We start from the raw sequence: 20121 nt of genomic DNA, 5'->3' as shown, positions 1-20121 counted from the left end.
GTTATAGCTCACAGGACACCTCCCTGGCGGGCGCCTTCCATCTTCCATCCTTCCGAACCCTCCAGCCACGTGCTGGCTGGGGAGAGCGCTTTTCCCGATGGGACTGTCCTCTGCTTATGGAAAAAGTAGGGTTACCAGGTAAAGCGCAGGAATCTGCCTGGAGCATGCTTACACTATAAACTTACTTGTTGTTCCCTTGAAATCTGAAATTACTTGGGTGTCCCATCTTTTCTCCTATTTTTTGTACACATCTCTTTATTGGAAAACTCTGGTCCTGCTCCCCGGGCCTGCAGCTGGATGTGCTGCAGGCTCTGTGTCCTGAGTCAGCGGCAGAGGATGAAGACGCAGGAGCCCATGCCCAGGGTAGACAGCGACACCACCCTGAGCTGAGGTCCCGTCATCAGCGGCAGTGAGCTGGGGAGGCTTCCTGGTGTCAGAGGCCTGACTCAACTCAGGACAAGGCAACCTGTCTTCTGTCACCTGGTTGGAAGCCTCCTCAGGGGCACTCCAGAGGTTGCCAGGGCTCTTCTGTGGGACATCCAGGAGGCCAGGCAAGTCACCTCATAACAGTCGCACAAAGAGCTCAAGGAAGTATCTCCCAGAAGTTCCCACCTGTTGGCGGTTTGCACCCCCGTGGAAGGGACAGACCTCCGGGTAGCATCAATCAGATGGTACCTTTGGATCCCAGACAAGCAGCTGGGGGTGAACATAGGCGCCATTAGGAGTATCAGTAAATCTGAAGGCCTGGAAGGAGAGCTTTGATCTCTTGGGGACATCTCGGGGCAGGAAGTGGGAAGGGTGTCCTTGACATGCCCCAGGCACCGACAATGCTTGAGGACATTGTACTGTAGATCCTGGTGGGGGCTGGTCACACACTTGTCTACCCACAGCTGTAAGGGCCGACAGGAGCTGCCAACCATGGCGTGTTCCATATGGTGCTCAGAGCCTGGGAAAATAGTGCTGATGTTGGTGGGGTCTGGAGTCCCCAGCACAACCCCATCCTAGGCTGTAGGAAGGTATGGACTGGGCCAAAGTCTCAAGCTGACGTTCAGTCGTCCACCCCCAGCTAGGGAGCCAGTCACCAAGGAGTCTGGGGACAAGGTGGAGGCTTCTGGGCACCTGGCCATAGAGACTGCAGAAGGCAGCAATGGCAGGCTGCTTGGGGTGTCTAGGTGGGGGTGTGTAGACCAACGTCAATAAAGAATTCCACTGTCTTGCCTGAGATCCTGCAGCTGCAGACACCACAGCCCCCCCCCACCCCCACCAGCACAAGAGGAGTCATGACACCAGTGCCTCGATCCTGTCTGACCAGTTACATTTTATTTTCTAAATCTGGCAGCTCCTCCCCACCCTGCCGGCCAACAAGGCATCCACACTGGAAGCCATGCTGTGGTGGGAATTTCTACAGCTTTTCCTACCCCAATTCAGGATTGTTTTGGAAGCAAGTGAAACTGCCTGAAAGAGGCAGAGTCTAGGGTCAGAGGGTTGATGGGAGGAAAGAGGAAGAGCCTGAGAGGCAGGCAGGGCCTGCATGAGAGTTTTTGATTCAGCACCTTAAGAAATTTCTTCTTGGCAAGGGGCCACTGTCTCAGCCAGTACGCCTTCCCCTCCACGTGGTTCTGCCCACCAGGGCCTGGCTCAGGGGTCTGACCTGTCTTCTTCGGGGAGCCCTTTGGCTATCTGTTCCCCAGGCCCAGCAGCTCCCACTGCTCTTCCCCAGGTATGTGGAGCTCTCTCCCGTTGCTGAAGCCCCGCTGGCAAGCCTCAGCCCTCCTGCCGGAGGCCCGCACAGCTCCGGATATCCCAGTTAAGGCCAGTCCAACCAGCACAGAGCCCGACAGTCACCTTTGCTCTGCTGACGGTTTCTCTGTGGCTCTTCCAGGTACCTGCACAGGGAGGCCCCTCCCCAAGTCCATTCTGTCTCCTTACAATGACAACTGAAGGATTCCAGGCAAGAGAAGACTAAAGGACAAACTTTTGCCCTTTCTCGCCACCCCATGGGGCTGGTTGAACTGGAATTGCTGGAAATCGCAAGAAAATTTGGTCTGGGTTTGAGAAAACACCCCTTGAACTGTAATTGGAAATTTGAATCCAGCCCCACATTTGCAAGGATGGCTGAAACCACAGAAGTTAACTGAATTTTGGCACTTCTAGTTACTGCTATTTAGGACACGAAGGGTAAGTGGCTTACTTCCATGTTGCATTTTCGTGGCCTGTTTGTAAAGGTTTTCATATATTTCTTAATATGTAGATAAAATACTTTCAAACAGTGGTTAATTTATGCATTTCCATCTCTCTCTCTTTTTTAAAGATTTTATTTATTTGAGAGAGAGCACAAGGTGGGGGGGAGGGCAGAGGGAGAAAAGCAGGCTCCTCACTGAGGAGCGCGATGTGAGGTTCAATCCCAAGACGCTGAGAGCATGACCTGAGCCAAAGGCAGACACTTAACCAACGGAGCCACCCAGGGACCCAGGGACCCCTGTGTCCCTCTCTTTTTTTTTTTTTTAAAGATTTTATTTATTTATTTGACAGAGATAGAGACAGCCGGCGAGAGAGGGAACACAAGCAGGGGGAGTGGGAGAGGAAGAAGCAGGCTCATAGTGGAGGAGCCTGATGTGGGGCTCGATCCCGTAACGCCGGGATCATGCCCTGAGCCGAAGGCAAACGCTTAACCGCTGTGCCACCCAGGCGCCCCCCCCCCGTGTCCCTCTCTTAAACTGAGCAAGTCTTTTTATTTCCATAAGCATTTAAGTAAAATAAAATATTAATGTCAAATTAAAATGTTAAAATGAAAATTTCCACAGGGCCTTTAATTGCAATAGTGAATGATTTACTTCATTTTCTTGCTACAAATCATTTTGAAATTTAGCACTTTTAGTTTTAGCTTTTATTTTTTTTTTAAGTAGGCTCCACACTGGGTGTGGAGCCCAATGTGGAATTTGAACTCACCACCCTGAGATCAGGGCCTGAGCTGAGATTAAGAGTCATATGCTTAACCAACTGAGCCACCCATGCACCCCTAGCTATTGCCTTTTAAACCACCAGCAAAATGTGCCAATTGAATTCCAACATGATCATTACATTATTAATGGCTACAGGTTTTAACTTCCTCCACATTCCTTATAAATAATGTTGGGGCAGGGGAGGGACTTACTGTAAGACAGAAATCCAGCCAGAGGGGAGAACGCTGGATCTGTGCCTCATCTTCTCTGGTCACTGGAAGGGCTGATTATCAGCCGAAATGCACCTTGGCTCCTTATTTGAATCCAAATAAAAATGGCCGTCACGAGTCAGTGCCAGCTTTGCTCTTTGAAGGCTGCTTTTTGTCTACAAATTGTTAAAAGATAAACTGCAGCATACGAAAAATTTTAAGTTTATTTGAGCAAAAATCGATTCCAGGGGCGCCTGGGTGGCACAGCGGTTAAGCGTCTGCCTTCGGCTCAGGGCGTGATCCCGGCGTTACGGGATCGAGCCCCACATCAGGCTCCTCCGCTATGAGCCTGCTTCTTCCTCTCCCACTCCCCCTGCCTGTGTTCCCTCTCTCGCTGGCTGTCTCTCTCTGTCGAATGAATAAATAAAATCTTAAAAAAAAAAAATCGATTCCAATCAGGCAGCGCCAAGCTGGAAGTGGCTAGGAGCTCTCTGCAAGCCGGAGTCTGCGGCGAGATAGAAGATGCCCAAGTGAAGAAAGGAAATTATTTACTGGCTACAGCTTAAAGCCTAGCGGCTGTCATGGCTGTCCTTAGGTTTTGATTTGTAACCTTGAGGCATTTATAGGCTTAGATTTTGGTTTGCTTACATAGGCAGCCATGGTATTAGAGCCACCTCAGTCTAACGGCCTCTTTGTTTAATTGATTCAACGTTTGAGTAGAATTGGGTGCTGGGCTCTTTTCCTACACCAGGCTGTTTCATTTGTAAATCAGTGACTTCATTAACGACTGGGACTCTATTAATTCCTCCAGGGACGACAGGAAGAGGATTATAATACAGTCTTACAGGGTCTGTTAATGCTGCTAGATTGGTCCATAGTCCTGGAGCCCTGGGGGAGAGCAAGGCACATTTTGTCAGGAAAGATCCACTGAAGGAATCCAATTATCTACACAAACTGTTGGGAGGGGCTAATGGGAGGGACCCTTGGGGATGTCTGGGTATGGAACTTGTAGGATTCTCAGGTCCCTCTGGTCCGATCCCTAGCTTGACCACCAACAACTTGAAGGCATCATCTCAGAGCTTCTGGGTTTAGCAGAGTGCTTAGTGCATAGCAAGGGCCCAACACCTTGTTCTTGAAGAGAAAAACTTAAAAATTTTACATGTATAGGGGAACCAAACCTGAAGAGGTTATCTGACCGAGATCATAAAGGTAGTTTCGGGCTGAATCACAATTTCCAATTAAGGCCATTGCTGCTCCATCATTAGCCACCGTATGTCATTCATGGAATGTGCATTCAATCTCCTCATCTAAGGGTGAGGGGCTGTGGAGTACAGTAAGTCCCTCTTCACCCTCAGAATAATTTACAATCTACTGAGAAAGATATAACTGTATAAAACTAGATTCAATATATGCTGGTACTTACTGATTTAAGTGAATCTTTTCTAGGAATCATTTCCATGGACACAGATAAAAGCACAAACCTCCTCTTACGGTCTTTCGTAACTCAGTAAATAACCAGTTGCTTAGGCTACTGGATCTTCCTAGACTTTCTTTCTCCCTTCCTCTGTCAACAAATCCTGCTGGTTCAATCTTCAGTTCTACCCAGAATCAAATGACAAAATTACAAGCCAAAGAATGAAACTTTTGGCTACAGAAGATCAAACCTCAGGTATGTATGCCTATGAAGAATCAAGACCAAAAGTCTCTGAACATTGGTCAGTTGAGTTTGAAGCATGTCATGTCTACCCAAGAAAGGTTATTCTCTGAAGGCCACTGACTTGGGAGTAGTAGTGTCAGCAATCAGAATCGAGCAGGGCTAGCTATGCCTCTTATTCTGGTGTACATGTAAAGGGACTTTATTTGGCCTCAGGGGTCTCCTCTTTTGGAATCATGCAATTTTGAAAGGGAAAAGTATGGCACCCCTCTCATTAAAGAACTAGCTTGTTTACATCATAGAATGTAACTCAAAGTCTTTAATGTTTCTGACAAGTTCTTTTCTAAGACATGAGCTAGTGCGAGTAGGATTCTGGTATTTCGATAAAAATAGGATCCCTAGATTCAGAACCTGATTTCTTCCTCTTTATTAACCTTAAACTCTTCTGGAGTTACAAGGACTAAGTTTTACGGAGGTTTATTTAGAAATACTAAGAGGGCTGCTATGGCACTAATGGGGACGTATTCTGGCTTCTCTCGTTGGGGGCATGAGTTACACACTAACCTGGTCTTTGGTGCCGTTACTTTATATTCTCTAGACAACTCAGCAAAATGGCACAACATGGTCAAATTCTAACATCCGGAAGGATTGCACTGACGGCCAAGCTACAGGGCAGGGTCAGTGGAGGACCCAAGTAACCAGAAGCCCTAATATCAACTGTTTTGAGAAAAGTAGAACATGGGATTCTTCAAAAAGTCTAACATAGGCTGAGAAGGTCAGCTGTGAACAACTCACCCAGAGAGGAAGGGAACACCCTCCTGCACACTGGCCATGCACGGCTATCGGGAATGCAGGGCTCCTACCTGCTGCCTCCATACTGGAGGTCCTCAAAACAGGTCTGTTGAGTGAAATGAGTGATAAGGACCACAGTCCAACAAAAATCAGCCTAGTTAAGTGCAAGAGAAGAATCCTGAGCCCTTTTAAAACAGACTGCTTTGCTCTTGTTACTGAGGACTTCTTGTGTTTGCTATTCCCTAATAGGCGAGGTACAATAATTTTAAAAGAGAATTCTTAAATTAGTAAGAAAGTAAGGTCTCGCAGAGAACAGACAAGCTTCTTGTAATTTATTTGAGTTATTTCCAAGCAACAGTTACAAAAGTTTTTAATTTTTATAATACTCTTGATAAGAAAATAAAATTTAAATAAAAATACATTCTCAACAATACAACATGGTTACACAAATTCACTACATTAAGTTTTGATAACTTACATATTCAAACTGACACTGTAAAAACCAATATTTACTAGCAACATATTAATTTCTTAGTTAATAAAAATGGAAGCAGATAATATTGGTCAAGACAGGTTATTTAACTCTAGAATGAGTCCTGTATTTTTCGCATACTGTAAGGACACCTAAAAGGCTTTTTGTAGCACTGTCATTACAGGATGTACCGTTACAACAAATTAAAGGTGCTTTTACTTAAAAAAAAAAAAAAAAAGGAAAAAAATCTGTTTTCTAAAACCTGGCATGAATGAGCTTTTCTGATAAATGAATGAAATTAGGCTTCAGAAACAAATAAAAGCCACATCATTCATCACTTTTTTTTTTAATAATAAGGAAAATCTAGATTTGACATTTAACCATTACCCGTGACATTATAAACATATTTCTTTGGCAAATAAAATCATTCAATTTGATAAATTATATTCCTGGGGGTAAAAAACTTTGCTATTGCTATCCTCTTATTAAGTGAATATTAAAAAACCAAACTAAAAAAACCCACAACAAACAATAACAAGAACAGATCACCACAACTGCAACTGCTGGAAATGGCTAAACTAAAAACCAGAACTGGCATTTATGGCAAGAGTTTCTCCAAATCATCCTTTTCTCTCCTTCTAGGCGTTTTCAGGTTTTTAGGGTGAAGTGAGCTGCCATGTTTTTTTTCAAGTGTGGAAAAGGCAGAGAAAGCAGATCTGGTAGCAAAAATCAAAGTACCCATAGGTAACAGCAGAGGAATGAAGCCCTTGGAAGCAAGTACCTAGGTTATCTTTGAGTCCTACCAACATGGTCTCTTATTTCAGTAGACTTTCAAAGAAAATTAATTTAATTTCACATTACTTCTTTTTGGCTGTGCCAAGCTGGTTAATTCCAGTCAAAAAGGTTGTTTAAAAGTGTCATGTGAAGAAAATAAGTAATATGACTGAACTTTTCTGTTCAAATTCTGAGTTATGTATTGACACAGCTTTGGTCCCTTTGACAATGCCATGATTTTTAGAAGCAATCATGATTGGGAATTTGGTATTAGAAATACTTAAAAAATATTTCTTTTGCCTTGAAAAAGAACAGAGGTCTTAAAACAGCCACTAAAGAATAACAAGTGGTACTTGGCAATGCTCACATGTCCTTTTCAGAGACTCTTAAAAGGAAATTTCAATCTGAAAGAAATTCAGCAATGAAAAATTTATTAAATGGTTAAATTCTTTCGTATTTGTAAATCAGTGTAATTTACGGAATACACAAGCTCATAAAATTTAAAGGAGTCTTTCAAACTTGTGTTTAAAGTGGGATAGGAATAAACCTACCATAGAGACTAGGACTGATTCTTAAAACCAATTGATTTTCACAAGTCATTCAGAGAAATACATTGCTCAGTTATAATCAGTTATGGGACAACTTTGATTGTGTGCCAATGATCTTTAAAAAAATTCCCTATTAACAAATATAATTTAAAAACAATTACTCACCAATAAAATAATTGGCAAAGTGTATCCTGATATACAGCTTATGCTCAGAAAACAAAAAAAGCACTACTAGCTAGACTTACATTAATAAGTCACAGTTTTAAACAGAAATATGTAAATACTACAAGGTTCAAAGTACCACATTTAGAAAATGTTATAATTTTAAAAGACAAAATAAGAGTACCATGGTTTTTAATACTGATGAAGCAATGTGTATCTCTCTTAACTTCAAGGAGGCAACTTGCTTCGACTGCTATTTACAATTATGGTTTTTAGGATAAAAGTAAATTATTAGGGAAAAAGAGGATTCAAACAGTTGCTTGCCCAAACTCCATTTGGCAAGCAGGCAATAAGAAAAACAGCAATGAAATACAAACATTTTCAGGAAAGCACTATCTCTAGACTTAAACACTGATCATTCAACTGATCATAAAGATGAGATACCACAGAGTATCTACAGTATAATCCGGGGCAGCCCGGATTATTAAAGTGCGCCAAGTGACTGTTCTCGAGTTAGCTCTCACCCTCACACTAGGAGGAGGGCGTCCTTATGGTGGCCCTTATAGTAACATGGAATAACAGGGGAAGTCAAGTGATTTTCCTAACACTTTCTTTCACTGACTACTGTCTCTTCTTTTTCAGAAGAGATGTTCTTGTAAGTTGTGTTAACTCGAACTTTCAAATCAAGAAAACGAGTACCTGATATTTAAAATATTGAAAAAAAATTTAGTGGTCTCATTGTATTCCGTCTGCCATCACTCATCCCAAATGTAAACAAGATGCAAACAACAGTACATGTTCCCTGATTCCTCCTGTCTTGAGTTCTGTTTACATCTTTAAATAGGCAAAAGGATCTACCAACTTTCAAGGATGCTCTGGCAGTTTTTGAAAGTCCCTACCATAATCTGTACTGACTAACAGACAAAAGGAAAATCTCTCTCTTTTTTTCCTTTTTGAAGAGGGAGGGTATAGATGAACTAAATGGAAAGCTCTGAATTGTCATGGATTGGATTTTCTAGTAAAACACGACATTGGCAGTATAGAGCAGGCACTAATGGTAGTGAAAAGTCCACAGAACATGGAGTGTTACAAGAAGAGATGGTTTCTTGCTATGGAGGAGTTCTCCTTTTGTTATAAAGCTTCTTTACGAAGATTCTTTCTATTAAAAAGAAGTTGCAGACACATGGCTTTTGGCATAGAAGATACGAAGGGAATCTTGAATTTCAAATTCTCTAGTAATGCATCAATAGCAGGATTCCCAGTTACTTTCAATTATTAAATATTAAATACAATGTGAATATAGGTGACACCGAAGCCAATGTTCATTCTTAAATACCAGGAACAAAATAAACAATGATTTGAAAAATTCCAACAAAAATAATATTTTCCAGTTCTTCTGAATCCGTTGGTCATACTCTAAGATGCTTTTCCTACAATTGGATTTTCCCTAGAAAATAAAACCGTTTGTCAAAAGTCAGAATATATAACATTTTAAAAAGTGACAAATTATCTCATAGTATCCATTAACTATTTGTAATTTTCCCTTGATAATCTCTCAAGTCTTTATTTATTTTTTTTTTGAAGATTTTATTTATTTATTTGTCAGCATGCACAAGCAGGGGGAGTGGCAGGCAGAGGGAGAAGCAGGCTCCCTGCTGAGCAAGGAGTCTGATGTGGGACTCAATCCCAGGACCCTGGGATCATGACCTGAGCCGAAGGCAGACGCTTAACCAACTGAGCCACCCAGGCATTTCTCTTATGTCAAGTCTTATTTCATTAATTCAACAACTACTTACTGATCAGCTAATTAAATGTTAGGCACTACTTTAGAAGCTGTGAATACAGCAGTGAACAAAACAGACAAAACCTTGCTCTCATGGAACTTACTTTCTGGTATAGGGCAAGTAAAACGAACAAGTAAACTATTTAGTACAAGAGAGACAGTTTTTTTTTTTTTTCTAAAGATAGATTTTTAAATTTATTTATTTATTTGAGGGAGAGAAAGAGAGAGGGAGCATGAGCACCTGTGTGTGCAGGGGGAGGGGCAGATGGGGAGGGGCAGAAGGAGAGGAGCAGACTCTGAGTGCTGAGACGGAGGTGGGGCTTGATCCTACAACCCCGAGATCATAATTCCAGTGGAAATGAAGAGCTGGACACTCAACCTACCGAGCCACCTGGCACCCTGAGACTGATATTTCTTTATAGAGAAAAATAGAGGTGGGAAAAGGTAGAGAAAGAGAGAGAGAGAGAGAGTGTGTGTGTGTGTGTGTGTCAGGGGTGGCGGATAGGTACTATTTAAGAAGAGTGGTCAAACATTGGCTAGGACCTCAAATGGAAATTTCTGGGGACTCCAAGAAAACTATATTAACACTGTTGGAAGAGAACCAATTACACTAATGGAGAGAAGACAGGATTCAGATGGTTACAATAACCTTTCTAATGTACTGAACCTTCTATCCAGGGAGAACATATATCTGTCAAACTGATTTTTATTGTTCATAAACCATAATGTAATTAATAATCACATTTCTAAAAGAGAGAGAGCGGGGAAGGGCAGAGGGTGAGGGGGAGAGAGAATCCTGATCAGGCTTCACGCCCAGAGCAGAGCCTTGGTGGGGGGCAGGGGGCTCAATCTCATGACCCTGAGATCACGACCTGAGCTGAAACCAAGAGTTGGATGCTCAACTGACTGAGCCACCCAGGTGCCCCATAATCACATTATTTTTAAAGAATACTTAAAATGGTGGGGCCAGGATCCAAAGCCCCTTCATTAATCAGCTGTATGACCTTGGGCAAAGCACTTAACATCTCTGAGCCTCAGTTTCTCTAGCTGTAAAGTGGGAATATAACTATGTTGGGCTGATGTGAAGATGAATGAAACATTGTACGCTGTGGTCTAAGAACCATCTCCCTCCCTATTCACCTCTGTGCAAACAGAACTCTGATCCTGGTGCTGACCCTGTGCAGCCCCATGTTCCAGGGAAAGCTGGGGTAACTTTAGATTAAGGTTCTTTTCTCTTAGTGAGAAGGAAATAACATCTTTCTGTCTCTGGATACTATTATATAAAAATAGTGAACTGTTACAGCTCCTTCATGACCATGAAAGGACAAAGTGAGGAAGACAGAAATCATCTTGTTGAGGATGGGTAAGTGGCTGGATGGTCCTTGATAACAGTACTGAGCTGCTGGACTAAACAACTATGAAATTTAGGACTTAATTTATGAGATTAAAAAATTTCCTCTGGTGGGGTGCCTCGGTCGCTCAGTTGGTTAAGGGTCTGCCTTTGGCTTAGGTCATGATCTCAGGGTTCTGGGATTGAGCCCCAGGACAGGCTCTGCGCTCAGTGAGCAGTTTGCTTCTCCCTCTCCCTCTGCCCTTCCCCCGCAAGAGAGCTTGTGCTCTTTCTTCCTCTCTCTCAAATAATAAATAAAATCTTAAAAGTAAATAAAAATGAATAAAATATTCCTAGGGTTAAGTCACCTCAGTGGGGATTCTAAAAACACTCTACATCATATGATGTAAAACACTAGGTACAGTGCCTAGTGGTGGACGAAGCTCCTAATAAAGTACTGGAAGCTGCTGCTGTCTCCACTGTAACAGCCACCCACATCTGAGACGGGTGCAAAGAATCAACTGTATAGTACTTCTAACACTTTCATAGCTGATTTTTTTTTTTTCAGTACTTAGCATGTATAAGGCACCGTGGAAGATATTGAGACCGAAGAGGAACGGTAAAAACAAAACAAAAACTTTGATTTAATAAAATAATTAAATTTTTTTTTTTAAAGATTTTATTTATTTATTCGACAGAGATAGAGACAGCCAGCGAGAGAGGGAACACAAGCAGGGGGAATGGGAGAGGAAGAAGCAGGCTCATAGTGGAGGAGCCTGATGTGGGGCTCGATCCCAGAACGCCGGGATCACGCCCTGAGCCAAAGGCAGACGCTTAACCGCTGTGCCACCCAGGCGCCCCATAAAATAATTAATTTTAACACTAGAAGTGGTGATCAAGCACAGCACCAACATAATGGAACAATAGCAGAACTGCAAAGACAAAGATCACTGTGTGAGTGGCCAGGGGAACTTTCGCACAAGAGAAAGGTTCTGAGCTGGGTCTTTAAAGATGAAGGTAAGCAGGAAGCCTGCATGTCAGGTGTGAGTACAGAGTAGCTGGAATCTCAAACAAATGTTTGAAAATATGTGTAAAGTATCTTAAAAATACTTACTTGCTCCCATATTTTGCACTACTTGATCTTTTCTTCCTATACTTCTCATGAGGTTCATCTAGCTTCTCTATGATGCTTTTTATCTGCTGAATTGTCTTAAAGGTTGTTACAGAATCCTCGATTACAAAGTTAGAATAATCATCAGGCTCTTTCTGCGGTCCTTGGTAGACTGCTATAGTTCCACAAGCCTCTAAAAGGAGCAGTAAAATCTCTGATCAGAAAACCAAATTCCATAAATGTAATCTTTAGTATAAATAAGAACTTTTCGAGTGTCTCAAGCTGGGAAGACTTCCCCCTGGAAATGCACAGATAACCCACATACTTTCATTTTATTAATTACAAACAACACATTCATGCAAAAACAGCATCTTCATGAGTATCTATGAAAAACGTCTCTTTGGGAGCTTATCAATGTCCACGTAAGTAACGTTTTGGTAAAGCTACGAGTATTTTCAACTTTAAGATAATGCCAAAGCAATTATTTCAGCAATTGGTAATGAAGGATCGTGGTTATATGAAAATATTTTAATTGTATATTTACCTTCCATTTTCTGCAGCTTAAGTAAACTGAGGGTAAAAAGGGAATAAATTCTTTCAGTTTCTCTGTCTTCATCAATATCTATTTGGATGTCTGCAGGGACACCTCTATGGTAAAAATGAAATTAGAGATATTGAAAAATTTCATTTTGTTAACATGACAAAGACTTCTGTTGACGAGATTAAAAAAACAGAACCTCAGAACTTTGCAGAAGGAAACTCAGAAATCTAGTCTCATTTGACAGTTTAATAAAATGGGGCCAAGAAAGGTTTGGTCATTACAGAACTCGAATCCAAAATCCAATCTAAAGAGAAATCATTTTCGTAACACCCAAGCTTCATCACAAAAGCAATACATTACTTCCTAAGTCCACAGGGCTACAATAGCTGTTCCACACAATTAGAAAGAGAACACGAAGTCCTTCCTTACTCAGGCTTGTGCCTCTACTTCCACATTGCCCCCCACCCCCACTTTTCTTGACTCGTGCCAACCACTATTTATTTGAGAACATCTGCATCATCCCAAGAAGAACCCTTGTATCCATTAGCACTCCCCAAACCTCCCTCCCTCTAGGCCATCACAACCACTCATCTACTTTCTGTCTACACATTAACCTATTCTGGATACTTTATATAAAATCATTATATAGTGTATGGCCTGTTTCTGGCCTCTTTCCTTTAGCATGTTTTCAAGGTCCATCCATGTTGCAGCATGTATCAAAACTTTATTACATTTTATGGCTGAATAATATTCCATTCTATTGATACACCACAGTTGCAACACTGCTTTTTTTAATCAGAAAGAAACTTACGCAGTACATGGCTGGCAGCCTAGAGCGTTTTCACTGGTCTCCAGACAGCAGAGCCAGTTCCCGTTGAGATACGCGGAGGGATGGTAGAAGCTGAGCCTGTTCTGATTGCATCGGCTCACCCTGCAGAGTACGTCTATCCATTCATTAGCTTCTACACAATTATTTGCCTGGACATAGAGTGGTTTCTCCATATGTATTACTTGGAACATCTTCATAGGCAATTAAGATAAAAAGTTAGTAACAGAGTCTAAAAACCAACACAGTACAAATAGAAAAAGGTATGTAAGAGAAATACAGTTTCCTTGGCTATGTAACTGCTGCTCAGGTATTTTACAAACTGTTACTTTTCAAGTAAATTAGTTCCAAGGACAATCTGAGTCACATGGTACTAACTAGTACAACAGAATATTATTTTTAGAAGTCACACATGTCCAAAGAATGGACTATCATATAAATAGGAATAAAGGGAGGGAACTGCAGATAGAGGAAAAAGTATGAGTAAGGGCAAAGCAGTGGGAGAATACAGAGAAACAGGCTGTTTCTATAACTGGCTGGGACTATATTATTTAAGACTTACTTGAATGTCAAGTTGAAAGGTCAGATTAGAGGAGTACTGAGGAAAGTACCTTTAACTTAACAGGCTAGGCAGACTATATAAGGCATCAACAACAATGGACAATTTTATCTATTTTAAAAAATTTTTAAACATTTTATTTAAAAAAATTTTATGTGAGTATAGTGGACACACAATGTTACATTAGTTTCAGGAACAATAATGGGCAATTTTAAGACAGTTCTAGCCAGCAATTATAAAATACTGATGATTAATGGCAAACACAAAAACAACCTTGAAAATTTTCAATCAAGTAATATGTGCAATTTAAAAAGCCTTAAATGATTATTCATGTAACTTACGTTTTTCTTGTTGAAAGAGCTCTCTTCCAGTTTTTCCACAGCAAGAATGTTTTTCACTGGAATTGTGTAAATTGCATCTTTGCCTAAATAATGTAAGTAGAACAAAATTAAAATGATTTCCATCAGAATTATAAAGTAGGAGGTTAATTCTGTGAGATTTAAGCTCACTCTCTTCTTCATAGTAGGAATATATGTAACCTAAAGATTTCCAAATGATAGACATGTAAGTATTCTTTGTTTTACAGAACAAATGAATTTTGCTTGTTTTCTATAAAGTGATTTTCTCTTTACCTTTTTCAATATAAAATTTAAAACATTTTTGAGGACAAATGTGGGAAAAAATTTGATCTTGATGTAGAAAATTGAAATGTTATTATATTTTATAACAATTATATGGGAACTGAAAAAATAATACACTTAGCAGTAGAGGCCTGGTCAATACTTGCCCAGACATGTAATTTTCTTTCAGGGAATTCTCATGTAAGGAGTGAATCAGACTGCTAAGTGAGTTTTTCTGTTTTAACAGTCTAATATTTAAGGGATTGACCCTGAAAACAATGATTTTAAATTGGAAAACTGTTTATTACTATTACATATTGGCTGGTCAGATGACTAGAGCTACCAAATTTACTCTAAGAGATACAGGGAACAAGAGTAAAAATTTTATTTGGTAGTGTGAATTCTTTACACATAATTTAAGAATTTAGAAATTTGAGTTTGCCTTTTAAAGGAGCTCCATTATAATACGGCATGAGGATATGATACATTTCAATTTACAGTTTACCTGAGAATAGACTATATCTCATATAGTCATGGAAACTATAAGCAAATATAATTATGGCTTTTCTGGTCATTTTGTAATGTTCTTAGAAAAATCAAAGCTTTGCTTTTATTCTCCCAGAGTTTAAAACAGAGTTTAATGATATGCATACTGAAGTGCTCAAAGTTAAGAACTTTATGTTCATACTGGTCCATGGGTTAATGTACACATTTTTGTAAAAGACAATTATTTGCTTAATAAATGTTTTGGGTCTTGAACAGAGACGTTAACTTAAAATATTTAAGCCCGGGTGCTGGTATAATATCTAAAATTTGTGTAATTCAAGCAGATGTGATGTACATTTAGAAAAGATAAAGTTACTTAATTCAACTATCATTTAATGTCTAGTATATACCAGACACTCTTCTAACCACCTGGGGTACAGCGGTAAACAGAATATATAAGGCCCCTAATGAAGTCTGCATTTAGGTCTAGAAAGAATGACAGAAGACAATTATTAGGTAGAGATAAATGCTATAATGAAAATAACCTAAGGTGATATAATAGAAAGTAGCTGGGAAGTTACTTTAAATTGGGTGGTTAGGGAAAACTTTTCTCAGGAAACAACATTTAAATTCAACAAATACAAATCCTAAGTGCATGAGAAAATAAGAAAAGACTATCAGCAGTCTCCTGGAAGCAGACAAGATCAAATTTACGGCAGCAGGGGGAGGGGAGAATAAACTGAAGGAAGCCACAGCCCGAACTACATGTAGGAAAAGACATCTGTAAAAGTAGTAGTTAGAAGAGAGCTTCAAGCCAGAGTCACTGGACACAGACAGCTGGGGACTGGGGACACAAGGACACACACACACACTCAGACATACAGCAGGATGATTACTAGGTAAGCTGCATCTGGGAGAGCTCCACGTCCCTCAGCTTTTACTAAGCAGCAGTCAACAGAGGTTTACGTCCCAGGCTAAGCAGTAATGACGCCTACTGGGGTTGCAGAGCAGTTGCTGTCACAGATAGTCGCTGATCCTCAGGAGGAAGGAGAGCACCCCCACCAGAAGACAAGCAGCAGCCTTGCCCCTCAGCGCTTGTCCTGTACCTCCCTCACAATCACTGGCAGTAAGCTACTGAACACTCAAGCAGGTGAACAGAGTGTAAAAACACAAAGATGAGTAAATCACCAAAAAGATCACCAAACAATGAGAGAAATCACCCTGAAAGAGAGACACAGATACAACAAATAGGACAACATCTGAGGAAATGAGGGATACAGTAACGTACCTCTGGGCACTGATCTACATGGAGCAGCACCACAGAGACTCCAGAGAATTTAGTAATTTTGCAGGAAGTTTCTATCTTTAGATTTGTTTAACAGACGAAGCAATCACATATTCTAGAACTGCTATATTGTTCATTTCTGGGCAAATTATAACATAGCATATGTAGAGAAAGTATATTGCTCCCAAGCACACATACTATCATGATGTCATTAGAGTTAACTTCACAGTAACTGAAATGAATTGCAAGGTGATTAGTAAAACAGAAGATTTTACTGAGGACTCTCCAAAAATACAGTACAAAAGGACAAAGAAACAAAAGGACAAAGAAACAGAAAGTTAAAAAAGTTAAGAGCCATGATGGATGGATGTAGAAGTTTCAATCCCTAATAAGAATTCCAGAAACAGAACAGAAAGAGTGTTCAGGAGAAAACTACCAATGGAAATGTCCCAGAGAGAAAAAACAGAAATCTCCAGACTGAAAGGATCCAACAAGCGCTGAGCAGCACGGAAGGAAAAGTCCATAACGTCACACTGGGAAGTAAAATATTAGAACCTGAAGGCTACAGAAATTCCTGAGTTACTAGGGAGAAGAATCAAGACACAATCAGACTGATATCAAAATTCTCACCAGAAACAGTGGAAACTAGCAAACCATGCAGTAGTATCTTCAAAGTTCTCAGGGAAAATGATTTTAAATCCCATGTAACTATCATTCAAGAGTAAGGGTAAAATAGACTTTTTAAAAAATATGCATGGACTCAGAAAATTTATCGGCCATGAAGACTACTGAAATAATTCTTTGAGGAAGCACTCTAGCAAAATAAATAATAAATGCAGGAAAAGGCAAATATATAAGAAATAGTGCTGGGTAAAGAAATCAGCAAAGCTGACAAACATGGATAGAAAATCATGAAAGTGTAATGTAAAAAGGCAAAAGAAAAAGAGGACCTACTCTTAACAGTTCCACGTGACTTCATTCGGGAAATGCTTGGGGAAATAACCAGCTGCAAGCCTCATGTTATTCTTTCCCTAACTGAAGGGGGACTTTAACTGTTGCAAGTTTAAATCTGTCTGTTAACAATTTTAGAAACAGGATGCCCAAATTCTCTCACTGGAGGGGGGGAGGGGAGAAAGCATGCAATCAAGGGCTTCGTTATTCCAATAAAAGGCAGGAAAAGAAAAATAAACCTAATAAACAGAAAAACCTAGTAAACAGAAAACACAAAACAAAGCAGTAATCATAGTCATCACAATAAATGTGAGTGCATTAAATTTCCCTTTAAGATCAATGAAACCCAGTTTCAGTTAAAATCTCTATTACCTCTTCAAAAAGTTAAACCTAGAGTTACCATATGACTCGTCAATTCCATCCCTAGGCATACATACCCAAAAAACATTATGTCCACATAAAAACTTGTACAGGAATGTTTACAGAAGAACCACTCACAGTAGGAAAAAACTGGAAACAATCTGTCCAACTTTTGAATGGATAAACAAGATTTGCCTCATATCCATACTATGGGATATTGTTCAGCCATAAAAGGAATGAAGTACTGACTCATGCTACATCGTGGATGAGGTTGGAAGACATTACGCTAAGAGAAAGAAGACACTCTTAAAATGTTATATATTTTATGAGTCCATTTATAGGAAATGCCCAGCACAGACAACCCATAGACACAGAGAGTAAATAGATGGTTGTTAGGAGCTCGGGGAATGGAGGTATGGAGAGTGACTGCTAATGGGCATAAAAATTTCTTTCTGAGGTGAAAAAATGTCCTAGAACTAGTGATCTTACAACTTTGTGAATATAACAAAAAAAGCTTTCTGGGATTTCAAGTAGGATTGTGTTAAAAATCAAGATAAATTTGAGAAGTTTGAGAAGTGACTTCTTAAAAAATACTGAATTTTAAAATCCACAAACATGATGTATGCCTTTTATGTCTTCTTTATTTTATTTTAGCAATGTCCTGTAGTTTTCAGTGCAGAGGTCTTATACTTATCTGGTTAAATTCATTCCTAATTATTTTTTTGGTGGGGGGGGGACTGCTACTGTAAATAGTATTTTAAAAATTTCATTTTCTAACCATTTCCTTCCAGTTTATAGAAATACAGTTGATTTGTACATATGAATCATGTATCCCACGGCTTCACTAAATTCATTTATTGGTTCAAGTACTTGAAGATTCCTCAGGATATTCTACGTATACCTTTTCTTTCCCTTTTTTTGGGGGGGGGCATTATTACATTACAACCTCCAGGACAATGTTGAATAGAAATGATGGAAGTAGATAATCCTTGCTTTGCTCCTGATCTTGCATATGATGTTCTCTTTATTGGATTTATTGATATAGCTGGGTTTAAGCTATCATTTCGCTATTTCTTGTTTCATTTTGTTTCCTATTTATTGCATCTGATTTTTGCTCCTCTGTTCTTTCTCGCCTGCCATATTTATTTATTTACTTTTTTGGGTAAGGGAGAGGGGATGGGCTACATTTTTTTCTAAAAATGTTTTTGTTCTAGTGATTATAGTATACAGCCCTAACTCATTATGGTTTACTTAAAATTAAAAAATTAAAATTACTGTGTTGCTTCACATAAAATATGAGCTTTGCAAATAATTTATTCCATCCCTTTCCTTGGTGCTATTGTCCTATATTTTACATCTAGATTTGTTACAAACTGTGTAATTCAGTGTTACAAATTTTGTTTATTAAACAGTTGTTTTTTAAGGAAAATGAGAGAAAAGACATTCTTACATTTACCTACACATTTACCATTTCCAGTGTTCTTCATTCCTTCCTGTAGATACAAGTTTCCATCTGGTGTTATTTCACTTCAGCCTAAAGAATTTCCTTTAGCATTCCTACAGTGCAAACCTGTTTGCGATGGAGTCTCCCAACTTTCATTTACCTAAAGGATATTTTCATTTTTAAAGGAAATTTTCACGAGAATTCTAGGCTGAGAGTTTTTTTTTCTTCAACACTTTAAAGAGGTCGTCATTCCATTGCCTTTTGGCTTTGGTTGGTTCTTATGAGAAGTTAGCTGTCAAGTGTATTGTTGTCCTCCTGTATGCAATTTGTCTTCTGTTCTTCTGCTTTCGAGATTTTCTGTATCTCTCTGGTTTAATTACTATATGTCTAAGTGTGATTTTCTTTGTATTTATCACACCTGGAGGTCACTGAACTTAGATCTGTAAAATAATGTTTTTCACCACATTTGAGGCCATTATTTCTTCAAATATTTTTTTCTGCTCTACTCTTTCTCTACGCTCCTTCTGACACCAACCATGCACATGGTTAGACTGTCTGATATTCTTCCAAAAGCCACTGAAGTTCTATTGTCTTTTTTCTCTCCCAGTCTTTTTTTCTCTGTGCTCCTAGACTGGATAATTTCTACTAATTTACCTTCAAGATCCCTGAACTTTTAATATTTAAATTGAAGTATTACACTTCCAGATTTCCATCTGATTCCTTTTAATAGTGTCTAATGTTTCTTTTGCTGAAATCCTTCATTTCTTTACTCGTGACTATCTTTTACATTGAGTCCTTGAAGTACTTGTAATACCCTTAGAGTTCATGTCTGTCATTCCAACATTTAAACCACATAGGGGTCTACTTCTATTGACTACATGTCCTATTTTACTGTTTCTTCTCAAACTTGTTAATGCTTCATTGTATACTGGACATAATGAATGACACACTGCTGGATTCAGTTACTTTCCCTTGAACAGCTACAATAGTTGATCACTCTGAGACTTAGCTTTATAGTTTATTCTTAATCTTAGGACAGTCTTTACTGCTGAGCCACTGCCTTTTTGCTATTTCAATGAAAACCCCACGGTGTTCATTAAGCCCTTCTAAAATTCCAAAATGTTTCTTCTGGGGAGAAAAGAAATTGAAATTTCTGTTCATCTTTTTAAATCTTTCCTGTTACTGCTTTTCAGTGGCTTCTTTGCATAAGCAGTTGAAGAGTCAGCCAAGGATTTCCGGGGAGTTCATATACAGATTGGAAGGCTCATCCTC

General features: G+C 39.6%; 1 protein-coding gene across 2 annotated transcripts in view; it reads right to left on the bottom strand.

The window, feature by feature from the left end:
• Positions 1-5914: 5914 nt before the first annotated feature.
• Positions 5915-20121, bottom strand: part of RASA2 (RAS p21 protein activator 2) — a 117845-nt gene continuing 103638 nt past the window's right edge. For both annotated transcript variants that reach the window (XM_045791896.2, XM_045791897.2), the window contains exons 20-24: positions 14045-14127; positions 13130-13338; positions 12322-12425; positions 11781-11970; positions 5915-9000 (exon numbers count right to left, since the gene is read on the bottom strand). In XM_045791896.2, coding sequence (XP_045647852.1) covers positions 8970-9000; positions 11781-11970; positions 12322-12425; positions 13130-13338; positions 14045-14127 — 617 coding nt within the window. In that variant the 3' untranslated portion in view covers positions 5915-8969. The remainder of the gene's footprint in view (positions 9001-11780; positions 11971-12321; positions 12426-13129; positions 13339-14044; positions 14128-20121) is intronic.

This window comes from Ursus americanus, chromosome 20 (genome assembly GCF_024610735.1).
Source record: "Ursus americanus isolate L20-20 chromosome 20, mUrsAme1.1.p, whole genome shotgun sequence".
NCBI lineage: Eukaryota > Metazoa > Chordata > Mammalia > Carnivora > Ursidae > Ursus > Ursus americanus.
The sequence above is the reverse complement of the archived record's forward strand: the minus strand, read 5'-3'. Positions and strand labels throughout refer to the sequence as shown.